Source organism: Bos indicus, chromosome 16 (assembly GCF_029378745.1).
Source record: "Bos indicus isolate NIAB-ARS_2022 breed Sahiwal x Tharparkar chromosome 16, NIAB-ARS_B.indTharparkar_mat_pri_1.0, whole genome shotgun sequence".
Lineage (NCBI taxonomy): Eukaryota > Metazoa > Chordata > Mammalia > Artiodactyla > Bovidae > Bos > Bos indicus.
The window spans coordinates 81,377,021-81,397,902 of record NC_091775.1 but is presented as its reverse complement, the minus strand read 5'-3'; the positions used below and the strand labels follow the sequence as shown (position 1 = coordinate 81,397,902).

General features: G+C 52.3%; 2 protein-coding genes and 1 long non-coding RNA gene across 11 annotated transcripts in view; 2 read left to right on the top strand and 1 right to left on the bottom strand.

Annotated features, from left to right (window-relative positions):
- NAV1 (neuron navigator 1) overlaps window positions 1–7,223 on the top strand; it is a 201,751-nt gene extending 194,528 nt beyond the window's left edge. For all 8 annotated transcript variants that reach the window (XM_070768816.1, XM_070768815.1, XM_070768822.1 and 5 more), the window contains one exon: window positions 1,264–7,223. In XM_070768816.1, the coding sequence (XP_070624917.1) occupies window positions 1,264–1,359 (96 nt within the window). In that variant the 3' untranslated portion in view covers window positions 1,360–7,223. The remainder of the gene's footprint in view (window positions 1–1,263) is intronic.
- Window positions 7,224–8,825: 1,602 nt separating this feature from the next.
- Window positions 8,826–20,882, top strand: part of IPO9 (importin 9) — a 39,526-nt gene continuing 27,469 nt past the window's right edge. Inside the window, exons 1-5 of one of the 2 annotated variants that reach the window (XM_070768812.1) lie at window positions 8,871–9,012; window positions 13,375–13,484; window positions 18,787–18,848; window positions 19,069–19,155; window positions 19,851–20,052. In XM_070768812.1, the coding sequence (XP_070624913.1) occupies window positions 19,992–20,052 (61 nt within the window). In that variant the 5' untranslated portion in view covers window positions 8,871–9,012; window positions 13,375–13,484; window positions 18,787–18,848; window positions 19,069–19,155; window positions 19,851–19,991. Of the gene's footprint in view, window positions 9,013–13,374; window positions 13,485–18,786; window positions 18,849–19,068; window positions 19,156–19,850; window positions 20,053–20,882 lie in introns of both variants that reach the window. The other variant, XM_070768811.1, reaches the window with a different exon arrangement.
- On the bottom strand, window positions 12,519–19,072 carry LOC139176499 (uncharacterized). Its single transcript, XR_011560995.1, has 2 exons — window positions 18,437–19,072; window positions 12,519–18,268 (listed from the first exon to the last, which is right to left on the bottom strand). It is a non-coding gene; the product is annotated as an uncharacterized lncRNA (long non-coding RNA).

Sequence of the window (20,882 nt, the reverse complement as noted above, 5' to 3'; positions counted from 1 at the left end):
AGATCCCACGTGCTGAAGCTAAGAGTTTGTGTGTGGCCAGTAAGACCCAGTGCAGCCAAATAAATAAATAGTTTTTAAAAAAGAAAAAAACGGGCTGAGACAGGTGACAAACTACAAAAATATCTACAGTGCTTGTAACAAAGAGAACTGACACCCAAAACATATGACCCAAACCCTGAAACTTCCATACAGAACATGGACCAAGGATATGAGCAGGCTTTGACTAGAGGATAAAAACGGAAGACGACCCTTCCCCTCTTTAATCACTGGGGGGAAGCCTATGACAAGGAGGTAACCAGCTCAATGGTGGCAGAGTCACACATGTGGTAGGCTCGGCCCTTCCTTCTGCTGGAGGGGGTGTTGGTCATCAAGCCATCTGGCAGGACGGTTTAGCAGATGGTATGGACACATGCTCATTGGAAAAGACTCTGATGCTGGGAGGGATTGGGGGCAGGAGGAGAAGGGGACGACAGAAGATGAGATGGCTGGATGGCATCACTGACTCGATGGACGTGAGTCTGAGTGAACTCCGGGAGTTGGTGCTGGACAGGGAGGCCTGGTGTGCTGCGATTCATGGGGTCGCAGAGAGTCAGACACGACTGAGCAACTGATCTGATCTGATGGACACATGCACAAACCCAAGATCTTGCACTTCTACACTGCCAGTAGGAGATCGTTCTACTTTAATCCTAATACATTTTATTTAAATTCTACTTTAATCCTAATACATTTTATTTAAATTTGGACCTTGTAGAAAACAGGTGTTCTCTGTATAAAAAGGCTTTTAAGTCAGGACAGTGTTAATCGTGTAAACAGAAGGCTGGAACAACGATGCTTCCTTAGCTGAATGAGGGGGTCAGAGTTGTGACCTGTTGAGGAAGCCGAGAGGACCAGGGCAGGAGGTGAAGACACTGGCATCCAGGCCAGGCCTGGCGGGGTGGGGAGGGAGGGGTGCGGGGCTGGAGGGATGGGGTGGGCGGGGCTGGAGAGATGGGCGGGCCTGGGGAGAAGCAGGTCCTAATGGCACCTGAGTTCGGCGCTTAGCCCTCTGGGCTGCAGCCTCTTGGAGAAGAGCTGTTAGGCGGCCTTGGGGCCCCCACACCCTCCAGGGAGTGGCCAGCAGGTCACAGCGTGCGCCACCCCCAGTCGCCCCTCACTCCCCAGGGCCAGGTTCACACAGGGTGGAACCAGCCCTGCACTCCCTGGGTTCTCCACCACTTGCAAGTCCCCACTCTCCTTAGCTGTCTCTCTGCCCCTCTTTAGATGGCTATGCTGCTGAAACTGCAGGAAGCTGCCAATTACATCGAGTCTCCAGACAGAGAGAGCATCCTGGACCCCAGCCTCCAGGCCACGCTCTGAGGGCCCAGCAGCCAGTCACGGGACAGCGGGGCGGGGGACAGTGCCGTGCCATCCCCTCTGCCCTGCTTCCTCCCAGCGCGGGCTCTCCAGCCCCAGGACAGGAGGGGCCGTGGAGGAAGGGGCAGGTTCCTGGTGCTGCACCTTGGAGAACTCCCTGTGGGACTGGCGGGTGGACCCGCGTCCCCAGATCCATCTCCTAGTCTCCTCTGGTGACTCTGAGGAGAAGATGATCCTGGCTCTTTTTCCTTGATTTCTCGTCTCAATTACAAACTCCTGGGCTTTCTGGGGAGGGGTTCAGAAGACATCAGACAAGCCTGCGGTAGTTCCTGATTCTCACGAACGGCTCAGAGACACAGCCTCGCCGGGGGAAGTCTTCTGGGAGGAGGCGGCTCCTGGACCCTCCCTCGGACCCTGCCCAGTTCCAGCCACTGCCAACAGCTCTCCCTGCCCCCAAGATCAGGCTGCAGGAAAAAAAAAAGCATGTGGTTTACAACGTTTAAATCAATCTGTAAAAGGTTTAAAAAAAAAAAGGAAAAAATGAAGCTGGAGGGAGGAAGTCCAGTTGCAAGGTGCGCTACCTGCCCCCCCTCTCGACACATGAGGGATACCAGTGACACGGCACCCACGTGAGACGCGGCCAGACCACGAGGACGCCACTGCAGCCTTCAGAGAAACGCCACCGGCTCTGCTCACAGCATCTAAGTTAGCACACGAGTCAATAAACCCGACTTTTTTTTTATTTTTGTTTTGTTTCCATTTTTCCCTCTCATTTGCCTATTTATTCTCCTCTTCTTTCTCGGCTTGTTTTCCTGTACCCTCACAAGTCCATGAAATGCTCAAGCTGCTTATCCTGGGGCTGTTCTGGCTTTTCCAGGTCGCCCTGTGGAGAATCCAATGCCAGGCAACTGGCACCCACAAGGCGCCTGCCACGCAGCCGTGTCTGGCACTCTGGGGGCTCTCGTGGGACCTGAAGTGCCAGCTCAGCAGTGGGACAGGAGGGACCTCGAGTGCCACACATCTTGCCTGGAGCATGGCGGCCAGTCTCTGGAGGAGAACGTGGGCCCATCCTGACAGAAGACCTCAGCTGAGCTTCCCCGTGGACTGGAGGGTAACTGGAAACTGGAAATCTCCCTCTGTCTGTGGCCTGTGGAGCCCCTCCATGCACTGTTCTGATGGCAACTGCTTTGCCCAACTGAATCCAAAATCCCTGGCTGGCTTTTACTGTTGGTTCTGAACAAGCGAAGATTCACTTAGGAGTGGACACCCAAGTGAGACGCTCCCAATCAGAATATAAGGAGTCTGATTTGGTGGCAAAGATCTGCCTTCGAAAGGGATCCACCTTTTGCAGAAGTTGCCCTGAAGGTTCGGCAGTGCTAATTCCTTCATTGGACAAGCATTTATTGGGCACTTAGTGTGTACCAGTCACTAGGTATAAAAAAAGATGTGAGTCCTTACACTCACTGTCTAGCAGGAAACATTAATCTCCACTAAACACACATCTTATCTTGTGGGCCCTCAGGATCACCTGAGAAATGGCGTCCAAACCGCAGGAGCTGGCCATAAAGAAGCCCTCGACTAACTGCCCAGTGCACTGGGTTGCCTGGCGAGGCTGTGGTTTTGGGCTCTGCAGACCAGGGATCTGTGATGCTCTTTGGAGCCCCAAGTAGCACACACTCTTATCAGAACCTACAGGCACAATAACCACTAACCTGGATCTCTCTGTCCCACCAAACCAAGGAGCAACTGCATCTGAATCTTCCTATTAGAAGATGTTCACTTAGGTCCAAAAGGTGGTCAGATTGCTCCTTTCAGAGGCTTCTGCAATTCCCCTGGTGGCTCCCAGGGATGACGGATCTTATCTGCTGAAGGGAATGTCTGTTAATGCTGCTAGAGCTGTGAAGACCCCAACCCTGCCAGAAAATATGCAATTCTCCTGTGGGAAGAGGCTGTCTGTCCAAGGATGGTGCTGACATCACTGCCTTAAGGTCTCTGCCGTGCAGAAGGAGGCGGCCCTGGAGCGGGGCGTCCCAGCTTGGAAGGACGAGAAGACACCCCGCCAGGTGGGCCTTCCCTGGGCGCTGGCCTCTCAGCCCCACCTTGGCTGTCGACCCGGGGCTGGGCTCCGGCTCCGGCTCCAGCGCCGTCTCCCCCAGGGCTGAGCCCCATCTCTGTTCTCGGTGCTGCCCGGCCGGTGCCTTCTGTCCTGGGTGTTACTGGCTACTTGAGAAAAAGGAAAGGGGTGACCCCCTTCCTCCATTCCAACTGTCTCAGACCTCCCGGAGCGATGCCTGCCTCCCCGGCCAGCGTGGAGGCCACGGTGCAGTCTGCCTGGATCTCAGCAGGCTGGCCCTGGCGGCCTCGGGTTCTTGCGCCTCATCTCTGAGCCCTGGCCCACAGAGCCAACGGCAGCGTTGCACTTGGCTCTTCAGCTGCCAGCCTCCAGAAAGTGGGCTCCCGGCCAGCGCGGGGGCACCACCCACCACTGTCCCTCTGGAGTCTGGACTCCATTTCCAGTTGTCCACCTGGGCCCCTGGCTGTGGGCGTCCATCATCCCCCAGGAATCGTGGCGACTGTGGCCGGCCAAGCCTCCTCACGGTGCTAGGCCCCTCGGCGCTCACACAGGCCCCTCTGAAGCCGACTCCCCGCCCTCCGCCCCTGCCCTGGAGTGAGTGGCCAGTGCAGATCCACAGCATCCTCTCCCACTGGTCCCCCTGCTTCTTGGTTGAGACGCTGGGACCCCTCAGAAAGGGACGGCCAGGTCCCAGGACTAAACTCGCATCCCGGCACCTTGAGAAAACCCGGCCCCTCCAGGACTGGGCTGGGTGCCGCCCCCTCCTGCCCCCAGCTCCTCTCCTCACCGCATCTGGCGAGCAGACCATGTGCTTCAGCGCCCAGCCCCACTTCCGGGCAGAGGTGCAAGCACGGCCCCCATTTCTGGATGAAGGAGACCACCGCATTTTGTCCAGTGTGTTTGTCCTCCGTTCCTGCTTAGGCACCAGAAATAAAGCGCGAGGTGTCAAGGCCGGCAGAGGACGCGCTGTCTGTGTGTGTCTCCGGGAGCGGCTGGCTGCCGCCGTCGCATCTTCCGAGGCAGCTCCGCGGTGCTTATCTCTGCGCGTCTAGTCTCGGCGTCTCTGTTGCGTGATCTGTGTGTTGGGAAGTGGGAGGCTGGCTGAGGTCTTGGGGGTCCCCTCGCAGAGTCCCTAGCGGTCCGCAGGCTAAGCTTTGGTTTTGAATGACCAACTAGTCTGCCCATCCTCCTTGAGGACCTAAGACAACATAGGCATTCAAAAAATTTTTTTCTTCCACTTTTCCTGGTTTGGGCCTAATCTCATCTCCACTTCGAGCTCTTTGCAACAAGACCCCACGTATTCAGAGGGGGCACCCCGTCAGTCTCAGAGGTCACTTTATTTCCAGAGGGAGGAGAGAGCCCCCTCCCAGCAACACCTCACACGGGAGCCCTGCACAGAGGCGAAGGCTGCCTGTGAGAGCGAGGCTTGTGGGACCCTCTATTGCAGGGTGTCTGGGAAGGGAAGCTGGTCTTGTCCTCACTGCACATTTCACACAGCCCTCTCTCTAGGGCTGATCGCGTTCTCCTCATGCTTCCTCCCCTACTCCTGGGCCTTAGCTAAGCAGAAGCCAGTAGGGAGACTCTATAAACACCCCACCCCCACCCCGCTGCCTGCGCACTGATGGCATGAAATGTACTTTTCCAGAGGGTTTGCTGCTGGAACACTGGAACTGTCCTATGATAACTGGATAACTGTTATACTACTGAGTTCTGGCCCATGGCCCCACCAGAGAGGCCACAGTAAGAAAATGGTTTTAGGGACACTGTTCTCAGATGACCAAAGCCTGAGAATAACGCCCTTTATAACTGAAAGGAGCTTTATATATTCATGAACCCTCAGTCAACCTTGTCAGAGCCATGGGGGCCACCACCTTGGCTTGCCCACTGCCCACGTGTGCTTGTCAGCCCAGCCTGGAGTACATACTCCCGTCACAGACCCTGTGGGAGACGGCGCAGTCTGAGAGTAAGGGCACACACCAAGAGAAACCCAGCAGCTGCAGGGCTGCCAGGCCAGGGGTATTAAGCCTGTGCTACTGGGTCCCCCCAGTTTGGCCTTTGGGTCTCTTAATGGCTGTGTCTGGAGAGCTTTCTGTGACGGGCATGGTCGTGGAAGGAAGTCAACATCGGTCCTTTGATTCACCTCTTTCATTTCTTAAAGCAGCAGTTCTTGTATCTGTGTCAGACCATCAGTGTCGGCAGCATCTGAGGGCTTGTGGAAATGAAACTCAGACCCCGTCCCAGACCTACTGAATCAGAAACCAGGGAGACAGCCCGGCGAGTTTTGTTTTAACGACCCTCTTGGTAATTGTGCTGGACACTACAGGTTCAATCCACTGTGTCGGGGAAAGCCAAGGACCAGAGTCCCCACAGTGGGGCTTTAGGACCACAAATAAGGTTCTAGGGTAAAATTCAGACTTTAACATTAGTTTCAAGGTCTTCTCACGTGTCCGCATGATTCTGTCTTTCCTTTTATTTAACAGAGTGTGTGCTTTTGGGCAGAAGTTAGGGGAATGCTCGCATTTCCTCGTAGAACACAACCTCCAGGGGAAAATATCACAGCTCTGAGATTTCCAGGGGGCTTCCTGAGGGGACGCGGAGGGAAGCCTCCTCCAGGTGTCTACTGCTGGGTGCTACTTCTCAACTCGGCCTCTTTTTGCTGATGGGATGAGAGCAGTTTAAAAGTCTGATCTGTATTTCCACGAAGCTTGTCCTGGCAGCACCCCTCACCCTTGTCCCAGTTCTAAAGGGCACCTGCCAGAACCTTCTGCCCGCCCCACCCCTGGTCCTGCCTGGCCACAGGAGAGCCTTCTCAGAGATGAGCAGAGGGCCCTCGGGGCGTCCATCTTTCCCCCGATTAAAACAATTTTTTTTTAACTGAAAAGAGCTTCGTATTTTCCCAAACTCACAGATGGGGCCATGGGGGAGATGTGTGTACAACTGGCCTTGTTTAGTTAGTCCATTTGCCCTGTGAGAGCGCTTGTGGGTGGGGGACAAAGACCCATCTGGCACTGGGCCTCCTGGGGTCAGGGACCAAGTGCCTGGAGGAGGATGAGAGCCTGAGGAAGGCGTGAAGCCTGCACTGAAGTCACCCCACGGCCCGCCAGGTTCTTCATCTGCGGATGTCCCTGCATCCCTGCCATGTCTCCAGACTGAAGACACAGATGAGAAGGCAAGAGCTCCCTGTCCCAGACGGTCTCCAGACCACTGCTGTGCAGGAGTCTCCCGCTTCCTAAGTGTTCTTGTTTTTGTTTCTTTAACAGAACAACCTTTTTCTCAAATGAGTTCCAGCCCTTGCTGGGTTCCCTTCCTTGTCCTTCTCACCTGCCCTGTTTTAGACAGCACTGTTTGCGTGATGGAGCCTTTGTTTCTCAAATGCATGGCGATCCTCCGGTGGAAGGTGGGCAGGGATCTTTACAACACTTTTTTTTTTTTTTTTAATTTATTGGGCACAAACCCCCAAACCAGGATATGTGTGTGTCTTCATATTTTAGTTTTTATCATTGGTCTTCCCCTCTTTCAACCTACCCCCTTTCATATCTGATGTAGAGAAAGGGAGCCGTTGTATTTATACATAATTGCGGTAACAATCATGAGAGAGCTGGGTGATTTGTCTTAAATAATAAGTCAGTTGACAGTTAAATCCATCCTGGGGCCAGCGGATGAGGCCTTCTTCCCTCACTGCCAGAAGCCCTCTCACCTGGGTCCTCTGTCCATCAGGCATGTCTCCTCCCAGCAAGTCACCTGTTCAATGCCATTTGCGTTTCAATAAAGTTATCTCCTGTGTTGTCCGCTGGCTCTCTCTAGCTCCCTCTGTCTGGTTTTTGTCTCATTTATCTTCTGGTCCATGCCTTGATGGGGAAGGTCATTTGCCAAACCCAGAGTTAAGACCCACCTGCCCAGATATCTGCTCCTCAGTCCTTAAGCAGGAGTCCCTCGGCCCCCTTGGCTGGGGTGGCTCGGGGTCCTGCCTGCATACTGGACCAACGTCCTTCACCAGAGCCTGAAACGTCCAGTGCAGACATGGAGGCTCTGGCATTCTCCATCCACTGCCACGATGTTCGAAAACAGACCCCTCTCCGGACTTGCCTAAGTTTTCTTCTGGGGGTAAAAGTGACATGACGTCTAATGGACGTCTGTTCTAATGGAATTCTGCTTTTCCTGGCCACTGAAAGAACAGCCTCTTTCTTACTGGGGAACTGCAGCCTCCAAATGGACATCTTTCCCCTACAAAGTTGTGCCCGTGACACAAGCCACCTCTGCCCTCTAATGGTGGTGGTTTAGGCACTAAGTCGTGTCTGCCTCTTTGCGACCCCATGGACTGTAGCCTACCAGGCTCCTCTGTCCATGGGATTCTCCAGGCAAGAATGATGGAGTGGGTTCTGCCATCTAATAGGAGGTGGCAAATGGGTTTAGAGCTCTTCTCAATGTAAGTAATGAAGGAATCATTCTTTCGGAAGAATACTCAGGTGAGGTGGCTTCTCCCTGCGGCCAACGTAGCCTCCGCAGTCTTAGAACTGGGCTAGGAACTGATGGCTGGTTTCCTTTGCTGCTTGGGACTGAGTCATGGTTCCTAGAAACATTTTAAGGGGCTTAACCTGAACCGCTTACTAACGAATGCCTGTTCCCATTGGCTCTGACCCTCCCGGTCCAAGAAGGGACCCAGCGCCCTGCCCTGCACTGCTAACCCCTCTCAGCAGTCCTTCAGGCTTCAGGAGTGTCTACACCTTGAGACTTGCCCCGGGTTGGCCCGGGAGGGCCATATTAACTACTCATCCCTCCACCTCTTTAAGGTCCAGCCATAATTTCCTTGGAAAAAAGTTACAGTTTCTCAACTAATAGGGCTTACTCTCATATAGTCATATAAGCACTTACTCTGGAAGGAATGCCCTTTCCCACGGCAGTCTCTCCTGGCCCAGTCCTTGAGGCTGGACTCACCCACCTGAAAAACCAACGCACTCCTGCCAGCCGCTTCAGAGTCTTTCCCCCGACCTCTGGATTCCCGTCTGAGAGAGGAAAACTCGCTTGTTTGGGGGCAAAAGAGGTTGGTTTGAAGTAGGCGCTAATCCGGATCCTCTCCCTAAAGCCGTGTCCGCAGATCCTCATCCCGCCCTCTTCTGACGTGGTGTCTTACACCTGAGGAATCCGTGCCTGTGGAAGTCAGGGCTGCGTTCCAGCGGACGCTGCGCACTGGCAGCTGGCCGCCCCTCTTCCGCCACCGGGTCCGGTTCCTGTGGAGACAGTGCAGTTCTCGTCCCCGCGGCAGGTGGCGCTGTCTCCGGAGGCTCGGGCCGCGGCCCCGCCCCCGCGCTTCCGCCGGCCAGCACGCAGGCGCGGCTTTGCGGATTGGCCGCGCGCGGGAGCCGTCCGGCGGCGGCGGCGGCGGCGGGTCGGGCCGCGGGGCGGGCGCGCGGCGCGGGGCAAGATGGCGGCGGCGGCGGCTGGCGCGGCCTCGGGACTACCGGGGCCGGTGGCCCAGGGGCTGAAGGAGGCGCTGGTGGACACGCTCACCGGGATTCTGTCCCCGGTGCAGGAGGTGCGGGCGGCCGCTGAGGAGCAGATTAAGGTGCTGGAGGTGACGGAGGGTGAGTGAGGCGGGCCGCCGTGAGGGCGGCGGGTCTGGGCCGCGCTGGCCGCTGCCCGAGCCCCGGCCGGAGACTGGGCCCGGGGAGGCCTGGCCTGGAGGGCCGGACTGGGCGGCGACGCGGAGGGCTCCGGGCAGCCCGGGGCTCGGGGCTGGGGGCTGGGGGCGCGCTCCCGGCCGCCGCGGCCCGCCGGGGGCCTGGCGGGGCCTCCGCACGCGTCCCCGGGAGTCGGTCTCTGTGCGGGCGCCTCCCCGCCCCGCCGCGTCCCCGCCGGTCTTCCGATCGGCCGGCGCTGTTCGGAGGGGCCGGCCGTCCTTTGTCTTTGTGTCTTTGTCCGCCTCCTTCTACTGGGAGCTCGGGAGTGATGGAGAACGAGACAAGCCTTTGGTCTGAGGTGGTCCGCCAGCTCCTGCCGAGCGGGCCTTTCTGCAGGCCCCGGGGCAGCCACGCTCCGACGAGCGTTGGATCCTGAAACCCGAGGAGGGGAATCCGCTCGAGCTTTCTGTCGGGAACACGGCTGGCCTGTCGGGGCTTCGTGGGCAAAACTCCAAACCTGCGGACTCCCGGACCTCAGCAGGACGGCCCCACAACCTCTCAGATTGGCCATGGGAGTTGGCCCTCCTATGGACTGAGGGTTTTGTGTTTGTTTTTTTTTTAATAATTTAACACAGAGCTCCCATAAATTTAATTTTGTATTCTCCCACAGCATGAGAAAGCTCTTGAAAACCTAAGTTATGAGATCTGGGATTTTGGGGGTTGAGGACCATTTTGAAGGCCCAGTTTTAACTGTCATTGTTTTGTGAATGTCAGACCCTGTAAGAGGAGCAACCACTGGGCAGGAGAAAGCTCTTTGAGAGCCGTGTGCAGACTGATCTGCGGGAGTCATCTCTGCCTACTAGGTGAAATTCCTTTACTCACACAAATGCCTCTGCCTCCCTTGGGTATGAAGGCGAAAGAAGCAGAGGAACTTTGTCACATTTAGGTTACTACTTGAGTGATGTTGCAGATGTGGTGCCCTCCCTGGGTGGCACCAGGGTGCCCGATGCCCCTCGGGAAGGCGAGCCTGGCTCCTGTTAGAGCTGTCCCACGGCAGCTGGGCTCTGGGCCCCTCCGCCACAGCCAGCAAGACGGTCCCATCTAGGCAGAGTCAGCCATCATCTTGAGATCTTCTTGCAGTTCTGCTCTCTTACTTCATCTTTTTGGATCCCAAAGTGAAAAATTAAACAGAAGGGCAGAATTTCTGCATTTGATCGCTGCCACTGATGGGAATAGATTGACACACACCCCCCGCATAACTTAGGGAACGTGCTTGGAGGTGTGAAGAGACTTCGTGCTGCTGGCGGCCCGGTAGGAAGGCGTGGACGCAGCTGTGGGATGTAGTGTGCCAGGCTATGTCGAGTCTGTGGAATTGAATGCAGTACTTTGGACCCTTTGGAGGTTATTTAGGTTTTCAAATATTCTAATTCTTGTTAAGTAAAAACTATAGAGAAATCCCTTTCAGTAACCTGTTTCTGAGGGAGGGTGGCGATCCCGCCCTCAGAAGCAGTGCCTTGCTTCTCTCTCTTCCTCTCCTGGTGTTTGACATGCTGTGTTTTGCCCTTGGGTGCAGAGTACCTTCTGTCTCATATTCTCATTCTCACGCGTTTCCTTTCCATGGTTGCTTTCTTCTTTAATGAAAACAGAGCACATGGCTTCCCAGCCAGGCTTCAGCCAGCTGTCTGGCCTAGTGAAGTGGGCAGGGCCTTGCTCCCAGCATTAGAACACCCTGCAGGCCAAGGTGAGCAGCTGTTCTTGCAAATGAATGAATCTTTTCCACTCCTTTGGAGTTGCTTCCTGCTCTAGTTTTATACTAGTAGGAGAAACCTTGCTCTCTGGTCCTAGGAAATACACTTCCTTAAAACTTGGGCGTTAATGGGAAATCTGGGAGTTGCTGTCTATTATTATTTGTGGTCTTTTGATCCTTTTTTGGTTCCATGAGGCCCAAGGTTGGATGACAGCCAGACATGGTTGTTTCTAGACCCCTTGAATAGCCATACTGTCTTTCAGTTCAGTTCAGTGACTCAGTCGTGTCTGACTCTTTGCGACCCCCGGACTGCAGCACGCCAGGCCTCCCTGTCCCTCAGCAACTCCTGGAGTCCACCGAAACCCATTGAGTTGATGATGCCATCCAACCATCTCATCCTCTGTCGTCCCCTTCTCCTCCTGCCCTCAATCTTTCCCAGCATCAGGGCCTTTTCCAATGAGTCAGCTCTTCACATCAGGTGGCCAAAGGATTGGAGTTTCAGCTTCAGCATCAGTCCTTCCAATGAACACCCAGTTTCAGCTTCAATATCAGTCCTTCCAATGAACACTGATCTCCTTTAGGATGGACTGGTTGGATCGCCTTGCTGTCCAAGGGACTCTCAAGAGTCTTCCCCAACACCACAGTTCAAAAGCATCAATTCTTCTGCGCTCAGCTTTCTTTATAGTCCAACTCTCACATCCATACATGACTACTGGAAAAACCATAGCCTTGACTAGACGGACCTTTGTTGACAAAGTAATGTCTGTGCTTTTTAATGTGCTGTCTAGGTTGGTCATAACTTTCCTTCCAAGGAGTAAGTGTCTTTTAATTTCATGGCTGCAATCACCTTCTGCAGTGATTTTGGAGCCCAGAAAAATAAAGTCAGCCACTGTTGCCACGGATTCCCCATCTATCTGCCGTGAAGTGGCAGGACACTGTCTTTATGAGCCACTTATTCCTGCCTCACGTGGGAGCTGGTCCCGGCATCTGCTCTCTTTGACAAACAGTCTGCTACCTTCCTTGGCTGCCGAGTGATGACCCTGAGTCTTGGAGATTAAGTGGAAGAATCTCTCATTTAATTTGGGGGGGAAGACACAGGTCAGTTGTAAAGTCCATGTTAAGTAGACAGATAAGAGGTCGTCATGCTCTGAGCAGAGTCTGGTATAGAAGAAATTTTAAGAAGCAGTTATCGTGGAAAATTGAGGTGCTGGAACCCAAGGTACATCTGGGTCATTCAGCCAGCAAGCAGGTATTTTCCAGGAAATAACTCATCGCTCACCAGTTCCCAGATTTTCCAGTATGGGAGTCTGTTCTCTTAAGCCAAAAAAGTGTATGTGTTTGAGAGATCCACCTGACTCGTGTAGTGAGTTAGCTTTGAAAGGATGAGGACGGGCTGTTTACATCAGCCTGGTGTGCTGGAGTGATTGTCTTGCTTCCCTGGTCACTGGGCACCTGAGGGAACCCAGCAAGCCTTCTCGACTCGTGCAGCCTGTAAACAGGGCTGACGGGCGGAGGACATAGAGCCACCCTCTTCAGACGGCACTGCCAGCCTGAGACGCTTAGCACTTCAGAGTCTGGAGGGTCCCGGGCTGCACAGTACAATTCCAGCAGATGATTGGTGCCCTTTGTCTCGTTAGGAAGGTTGCGATTTTGTGTTTTATCAACAGTGTTTGTAGGAATTTAGTTCTGCCTCCGTAAAGTAGGAATTAGTCTTTTTGATCTGTTCAAGTGTTCTTCTAATTCCATTTTATTTAATAGGTGGGATCATATCACGCATCTTATAAACATGGTAATTTAAAAGAAGGAAAGTTCATGAACTATTGAAGGTCACTTACATCAAAGTCTGGTGTTCTCTACTCAGCTTTTTGAACTCTGTGTGTGTGTGTGCGCACGCACAGCTTACACCACGATCGTAACTTTGAAGAGTGTCAGCTCTTCATTTTTGGTGTGTTTATGCTCGGCCTGTTTTTATGTCTCAGAACACAGTTGTTTCCTTCTTTTCTTCTCTGTCTCCTCTCCTCTGAGAGCAGCATCACCTGAGTGCTGGAATGTGTTGCTTTCATTCGTAAGCTTTAATTCTCCAGGCCAGCATAGTACCGACTTTCCTTTTGACACTTACTCATTTTGCTGTGTCAGGTCGGTTACAGCACTCAGGTCCTCGCGTTGTTGTTGGGGACCTTTGGCTGCAGCGCGCGCTTAGTGGCTGCGTGGCGTGTGGGGTCTTAGTTCCCTGACGGGGGCTGAGCGCACGCCCCCTGCACTGCGGGGCAGATGGTAAACTTGCTATATGACGTGAGAGCCTAGGTGGTTTTCTTCTTTTAGGTATTTCTTCTTGTTAGAAATGAAGACATTTGGCCTTGACTTAGTTTTTTATGTCTTGCTGCCAGCAGATAGGTCACAGAAAACACATTTTTTCCTTTCCTCCCACCACTGCTGTGTTGAGCTGGGGAGGGGGATTCTCTCGCGCGCTTTTCCTGGCATCTCCTGTTGCCCAGACATCTGTGTTACTCCGTCTCCGGCGCCTGCGGGCTGAGGTCTGCTTCCTGGTTCTCACGAGCGCTTTTCTGGCTCTCTTGCAGTGTAGCGTAAGCACTGTCAGCTGCGAAGGGAGCCCCTCCAGGATCCAGATGCACTCCTGGGCGCGTGGCGGGCACTGAGCCCCGCGGAAGGCGGCCGCGCTCGGAAAAAGGCCAGTGGTGGAGTTTTCTTTTTCCTTTCAGCTGTGGTTTTGTGACAGTCCTGTGAGAAAGGGGGCTTTCCCAGAGACTCCCTCCTTCCCAGACAAGCTGGTCCCCAGTTCTTGGAACAGGAGCTCTCCTGACCGTCCAGCTCAAGTCTGCAGTCGGCCCTTGAGACCAGGAGCTTGTATTCCCAGCTTATCCTCTCTCCTCCATGCTGGCCTTGGAGCTCCCTTCTAAGCCGAGTTGTAGACGATCCTGTTTTTGCCTAGTGGGGTGAAGTGAAAGAAAGGGGAGCAGGGAAAACCAGAGAGGGCAACAGAGACTGAAAGGCCAGAGGGTGGTTTGCAGAGAGCGAGAGGTTTCCTCCAAAGGAGGTTTGAGGCACCTTGTGGGGTCGGGTTAAGGGTGAATCCAGCCCCTCTTGGAGTTGGTGTGAACCCAGGCTCACAGGCCTGTCCTTCCTCGTCTTGGGAAAGGGAACCAGAGACATGCAATTTCTTAAGGAAAATGGCTTTAGAAAGCTGACTTCTTAGAGCCCGCTTGAGAATGTCCCTCTTCGGCTTAAGTTCATAGATTGAATCTTACTTTAATCTGTATTTGTCTTTTTCAAGCAAGACGAAGTAAGAGAGCTATGCCTGTCTGTGTCTCTTGTATTTTCCTTGCCTTAATCATCCCAGAGTAAGTTATTCGGGTGTTCTCATGCTTTTTGAAGAAATTACGTTAATTTCAGCAAAACTGAAAATCCCCCAACACACAGCAAAATAAAAATACTTTTTTTTAATGGATATCCTTAGTTACAGTGCATCAAAAACTACTATATTATCTCTGTTAAGTGAATATCTGTAAATAGGAGTTTTTCCTACTTCACAGAAGTCATCAGCAGATAAGGCAATGGTATTGATAAGTAAGTCAGAGAGCTTGCAGGTTTTTTCGTGGCATTTCATCCTGTGTGTTAGTTTTATAGAGTAAGAGTTCTCCATCTGCACAGCACCAATGTCATACCTTGTCACACTTATGGTTTTTTAAGTAGATTAAGATTAACTGAAAATAAAATTAAATCTTATAGTATGAAACTCCTATTGTGACAGATTGCCTATATTTCTAATGGGTGTATAGGGTCCATGGTCCATGGGATTTTCCTGGCAAGAATACTGGAGTGGGCTGCTGTTTCCTTCTCCATGGGATCTTCCCAACCCAGGGATCAAACCCGGGTCTCCTGCATTGCAGACAGACGCTTTACTGTCTGAGCCACTAGGGAAGCCTGTAGTCTAGAATAAATTAGGTTAAATAAAATTGCTATCTTCCTTCTTATATCCCCCTTTAACCTAATGCATATGAGCTCTTTGTCTTTGAATTTTTGGGGTTTCCAAAGCAAAGTTGATCATGACACTGTCCTTGAAACTCTGGGAGCCTGTGGTGAAGAAAATCTATTCTGTTTATCCATTCTACTTTAAAGATTTGTCCTTAGGTGATACTCTTTGAAGATTTTTATTTCCATTAAGGCTTTTGAGCAGAGAGTCATCTTTTTGAACTTTCACGCCTCTTCTTTCTTCTGTGGAGGAAATAAACTTGCAGACAAAATCCTCTGTGGAACCAGGTTGAAGGTACAAATCCCCTGGCTGACGTAGGTTTTGGGGCCCCCACATGGATCTTAACCTTCTCGTGGTCTCTTGCTCTCACCATCTTGTACTGCAATCTCAGCGATGTGTGAAACACGGTGATTGGTGGAAATTGGGGTGTGATCTTTGATAGGTTCCAGGACAAGATGAATTTAAAGATTATGTTTGAGTAAATAGCTCCCAATTACTGTGACCCTCACCAGACTACCACCTCCTCATGGCCTTGGATGGAAAGCGTGTGTTCACACAAAGCTCTTCTTTAAAAAGAGTGGGCTTGGCAGTTCTAGGGTTGGTGAGAAAGGGCCCCTGTGTAGTTCGCCTGGTCTTTCTGCAGTAATGACTTTTCTGACGGGTGCAGGGTGGGCTGGTGGGAAAGGCCTGGTTCCTTCTCCCTTCTGTGAGCCTCAGTGTGAGCGCTCCACCTCTATCTGTGCTTGCGTTGGGAGGTAATTATTCAGATCGGCTTAAGCTTTATAGTCTCCACTCAAGTTTCAAGTCCTTTCAAAAATGCCCCATTTTATACCTCAGTATCTTTCTTTTTCACACCTTGTGGTTAAAGATTTTGTTGATCTTGATCTTGTTTGTCCCTGTTGTGGTGATCCAGACCTTGTACTTTTGGTGGGGACATTAATACCCGCATCAGAGTGGTCCGTGCAACCATTGTTGAAATGATGCCTTAAAAGAAAACAGTGTGTGTCCCAGGTAACTTGCGAGTGTGTTACAGACGTTCTGAAGGGCCTCACACAGGCTCACCAGGATCGGCGGACAGGGTTCAGGGGAGAGAATCCCGAGCTTCTTGGCCGACTTGGAGCCGTCAGGTTAGCGCCCGTTTACACACCGAGGATCTGAGGTCAGAGGGCGTGTGGGGTCCCTGACAGGCGCCTTTCCCCTCTCCCCCTTCTGTGGGTGTCACACGTGCACTTCAGGGGTTTTTCTCCCACTCAGCTTGAGCTTTGGTCAGTATCCAAGCAGTCTGACTCATCTATGTTAGTCCATTGGGAAAGTTGACTCCCATATCTTTGGGTTGTAGGGACCTATTGTTTATTCTAGTAAAAATGCGTTTTATGAAACTTAACAGAGACTGAACTAGCCAGATTAACCCTAAGAATTAGAATGGACTTCAGTGTCTTTAGAGGTAGTTCTGCAGATTTTAACTGTTTGCTTGTGATTTAATAACTTAGTAACTGCTATAGAAAGAATGTGGCAACTTTTTTAGTCTTGCAAGAACTCTCCTTTCCTGAGTGAGACTTAAGTGCCATAGGATTGTATCAGTAATTGTAGCTTAAAATAAGAATGTAATAAGAATGAGTAAGAATCCAGTAAGGTAGCATAAATTAAAGATACAAAAAAGTTAAAACACAGAATCAGTGTCCTTCACATACACAAACAGTAAAAGGCTAGAGGATATAGTGATTTGGTTTTTTTTTTTTAAGGAGTTTACAATAGCGACAAAAAGAATAAGTGCCCAGGAGTGAGATGAACAGGAACTATGCGGAAAACTCCTGGGGCAGCGCTAGCCATCCTGAAAGGGTTAAAAGCGGGCATGGACGAATAGGACGGTGAGCTATCCTTCGATAGGACAGCTCTGAGTGAGACGGGTTGATTCTGAAGGTCACCAAAAAGTAAGCGTGGAAGGAGTAGCTCCCAAAACACCGAAAGCAGCAAACGGAAGAGGGGTTAGTTCTAGCAGACGCTGAAACCTCACCTGCAGCCTCTACAGTCGAAACAGGCAGCGGGGCACTGGCGCACAGACAGGCAGGTAGGACTGCGGAGTAAGGCAGCGAGTCTAGAAATAGACGCGAGCACCTGCGAGCTTAGTGTTGGCAAAGGTGGCGTCTCAAAACACGGCGGTAAGGACGGACCTTCAGTGAAGGAGCTGGGACAGCTGCGTGGGGAGCGGTTGCAATTAGATCCATTCCCACACCATACAAAAAGTAAGCGGCAAAGGGATTCAGAACCTAAATGTTTAAAAAGAAACCATAAAAATTGTAGAAAGACGTATGGGAAAACTTTTCTTTATCTTTGGCATAAAGAAAGGCTTTCTAACTATGGCCCAAAATCCAAAGGCAGCAAAAGATTGATAAATTTGACGACCTTAAAATTTTAATTTGACAAAAGTTAGGACCAGCAAGACTAAAATACAGCTGTGCCTAGCATATTCAAACTGGAGAAAACCAAGAGAAAGAGACAATCTTAAAAGGAGTCAGAGGAAAAGAGTTCCTTATTTGTGGAGGAACAAGAGTTAACAGTTACACTGGACGGCTCTTCAGGAGCCATACAAGCAGGAGAGGAGTGGAGTGAAGTATTTAACGTGATCGTAGAAAATACATCACCCACCTAGAATTCTCTATCCGCTAAGTTAACCTTTAAAGCTGAAGAATTAAGACTTTCTCAGACAAGGAGACTCCTCTGGTGGTCCATGGGTTAACACTCTGTGCTCCCAGGACAGGGGGCCTGTGTTGAGTCCCTGGTTGGGGAGCTAAGATCCCACCTGTTCTTGAGCCGTTTTGAGTTAATTTCTGTGTATGGTGTGAGCTGAGGCTCAGGTTAGCCCTCCGCACGCGGCTGTCCCAGTTGTCGCAGCGCCCGTCGTCGAGCAGACCGCTCTTTACGCGTTGGCAGTATGTCCTGCTGGTCTGTGTGCCTGGCTCTGCCAGCACCACACTGTTGATTGCTGTCGATTTGTAGCAAGTTCTGAAAGTGGGGAGTGGATCCTCCAGTTCAGGTGGTCTTTGTCAAGATTGTTTTGGCTATTTGGGATCCCTTGAGATTCCATATGAAATTTAGGATGGGTTTTTCTGTCTCTACAGGACAGTCATTGGAATTTTGACAGGGATTGCATTGAAGGATCTAAATTTTAACTTGGGAGTGAGCGTGGCAGCCTCCCCATATGCTTATGTGTGCGCACGCGCGTGTGTGTGCTGGGTCTCCGTGGCCGCATGGTCTTCCTGGTTGTGGTACATGCTGCCTCCCCGTATGTGCTTGTGTGTGTGTGTGTGTGTGTGTGTGTGTGTGTGTGTGCATGCACGCGCGTGCTGGGTCTCTGTGGCTGCACGGCCTTTCCTGGTTGTGGTGCTCGAGCTTCTCGTTGCAGTGGCGTCTCTCAGGGAGCACGGGCTTCACTGCCCCATGGCACGTGGGGTCTTCTAGACCAGGGATCCAGACCATGTCCCCTGTGTGGAGAGGAGGGTTCTTACCCACAGTACCACCAGGGAAGCCCCCAGTGTGCATTTTGAAATTACCACTTATATTACTTATTAGAAACTGTTGGCTTGTAACGGTTGTGTTTTTAGGATTAAGCCTGTTAAGACCATATTTTCTTAGACTTAATCATCTCTTACCTGATGGCGTAGATCTGGGCAACTCCTGAAGTCTCAGCTTTTAAGTTTTCTTTGGGGTTAGGTAGCACCAGTTTTCGATTAGACACTGCGTTTATTGCCACCTTGAAGGGCAAGACAGGGCGCAGTGACGGGGGAAGTGAGAGGTGCTGGGACTGCCCACGGCAAGCAGCCCACGCTGCAGGCTCCCCGCTCGTCTTTCTTAGGGAAGTTGGTCTGAGCGGTCACCAGCACCTTTGGAGACGCCGAATCAGACTCTGAGATCTTTCTTGTTGGCATCAGGGTTAGAGCTCAGTGAACCGCCATGGCTTTCCTGGGTGTTCTTAGACTCACAGTGGAATTTTCTCTTCCAGAATTCGGTGTCCACCTGGCAGAGTTGACCGTCGATCCCCAGGGGGCACTGGCGATCCGTCAGGTAAGTCAAGACTGACTGGCCCCGTTTATAAATAAGTTCTCTCTACTTGGTGGTAAAACTTTTTTATGGGAAAGTGAAAGGGTAAGGCCAATTTATGAATAACTTAGAGTTTTGCACCAGATTTGGACAGGCTTCAGATGGGTGTGTCAGGCCCTGTGTATAGGTGTATGTGTGAAGAAAGGCTTTCCTTGCTTTCCCACCTGGCTTGTTTCCTTCACAGCTGGCATCAGTCATCCTGAAACAGTATGTGGAGACTCACTGGTGTGCCCAGTCGGAGAAGTTCAGGCCTCCTGAGACCACGGAAAGGGTGAGGAGAGGCACTTGACTTGTCTTGCTGTGGAGGTTTGAGGGGCCATCGTAGGAGGCTGGGGCTGTCACGAGGCCGGGCAGAAGGGGATGGAGTGATTGGCGGCTGCCATTCTGGGCAACATGCTGCAGATGAGAGAGCTCGAGTGCCAGGCGGACCTTGTTCACATTCCAGCCTGCCTTTTACTAGCTACAAAACGTTCTTAAAGTATAACTTTTGAGGTTCAGTTTCCTAAATATCTAATAAAATTCCAGCTTCAGGGAATTGTTTGCGGGTTGCATGAGGTAGCGCTCCTCCCTGGTCCAGTGCTGTGCAGCCGTCCTGGGGCCCTATGACATTTCAGGGGCTGAGGCCCTTTGGAACTTGCCACAGTGGGAGTGTTCCGTGCCTGTGCCGTCTGGGACAGCTGCTCTCCGTGCGTGGTGCCAAGCGCTTCAGATGGGGCTCAGGCGGCTGACAAGCTCAGTTTTTAACTTCATTTAGTTTTCATCACTTTAAATGGCCGCATGTGCCTGGTGGTTCCTGTCGTGGACAGTGTGAGTGTGGAGCCGGGGGTGACTCGGGGTGCAGTGTGTGTGGGGCTCTGCACAGGTGTGCAGTGTCCCCCCCACGCTGCTTTTCCAGCACATGAACTGGGCAGCGACCTGCTGCTCTCTCACCCCGGTCAGACGGAGGCGGGCTTCTCTCCTCTCCAGGCAAAGATAGTCATCCGGGAACTGTTGCCCAACGGCCTGAGGGAGTCCATAAGCAAGGTGCGCTCCAGCGTGGCCTACGCGGTGTCGGCCATCGCACACTGGGACTGGCCCGAGGCCTGGCCGCAGCTCTTCAACCTGCTCATGGAGATGCTGGTGAGCGGAGATGTGAACGCCGTCCACGGTGCCATGCGGGTGCTGACAGGTACGGGCTCCGCAGCCTGGCCTCGGACCTTGGACCCCATGCGCCCCCCACTCCTCCCGGCTCTCACTTCCATGCTGCCCTCCCACGTCAGGGACCCTCCCCCTCAGGAGAGGGTCACGCGTGGCGGTCCGGCGTGCAGACTGCAGTTCACAGTCTGGCTGTACCTTGACCCGACCTGCTCATCTCTTGAACCTGAGTTTTCCTGGTGTGTAAAGTTCAGGTGAGGGTACAGTTCACCTGGCAAGGGCTTCTGGTGGCTTTGGTGAGCTCGTCTCGGTGAGGTGTCCTATGCCAGGACAACAGGTTTGCAAGAGATTGTAGCTGTTGTGATTGTCATCATCATTACACAGTATTTTCTACGTAGTTCAATGCAAAGATAAGAGTAGTCAAGTTTTTCTGGGAATGTGGAAAGAAGATAAAAACAGTCACACGATGTAATCAGGACCTTCACTTGACCAGCTTAGGGAATGTGTAGTCTTTGGTGTGAGCCGTTGAGAGAAATGCTTGAGCTTTTGGTCCTGAGAGGTTTGGTGAGGCGCTCTTCTAAGCATGGTGCTCTGTCAGTCCCTCAAAGGCCTGATCTCAGCGCCCTCAGCCCCCACACGGCCGGAAGCCCCGCCTCTGCAGATCCTGCCCTGCTTCCTCCCGCCGCCTCTGCTTTGCTTTCAGGGAGTCCTTGTCTGGACCTTAGCCGCTGGATGTTGACGTGTCAGAAAGCACGGTCCCCTCTCCTTTACAGGTTTTCGTATCTTTTCTTCTCCGTGATCTGCCGTCTCTCCTGACAGGTATTCTTACCTAGTTAGGAACGGCGTTTCTACAGGTCTTGCTTT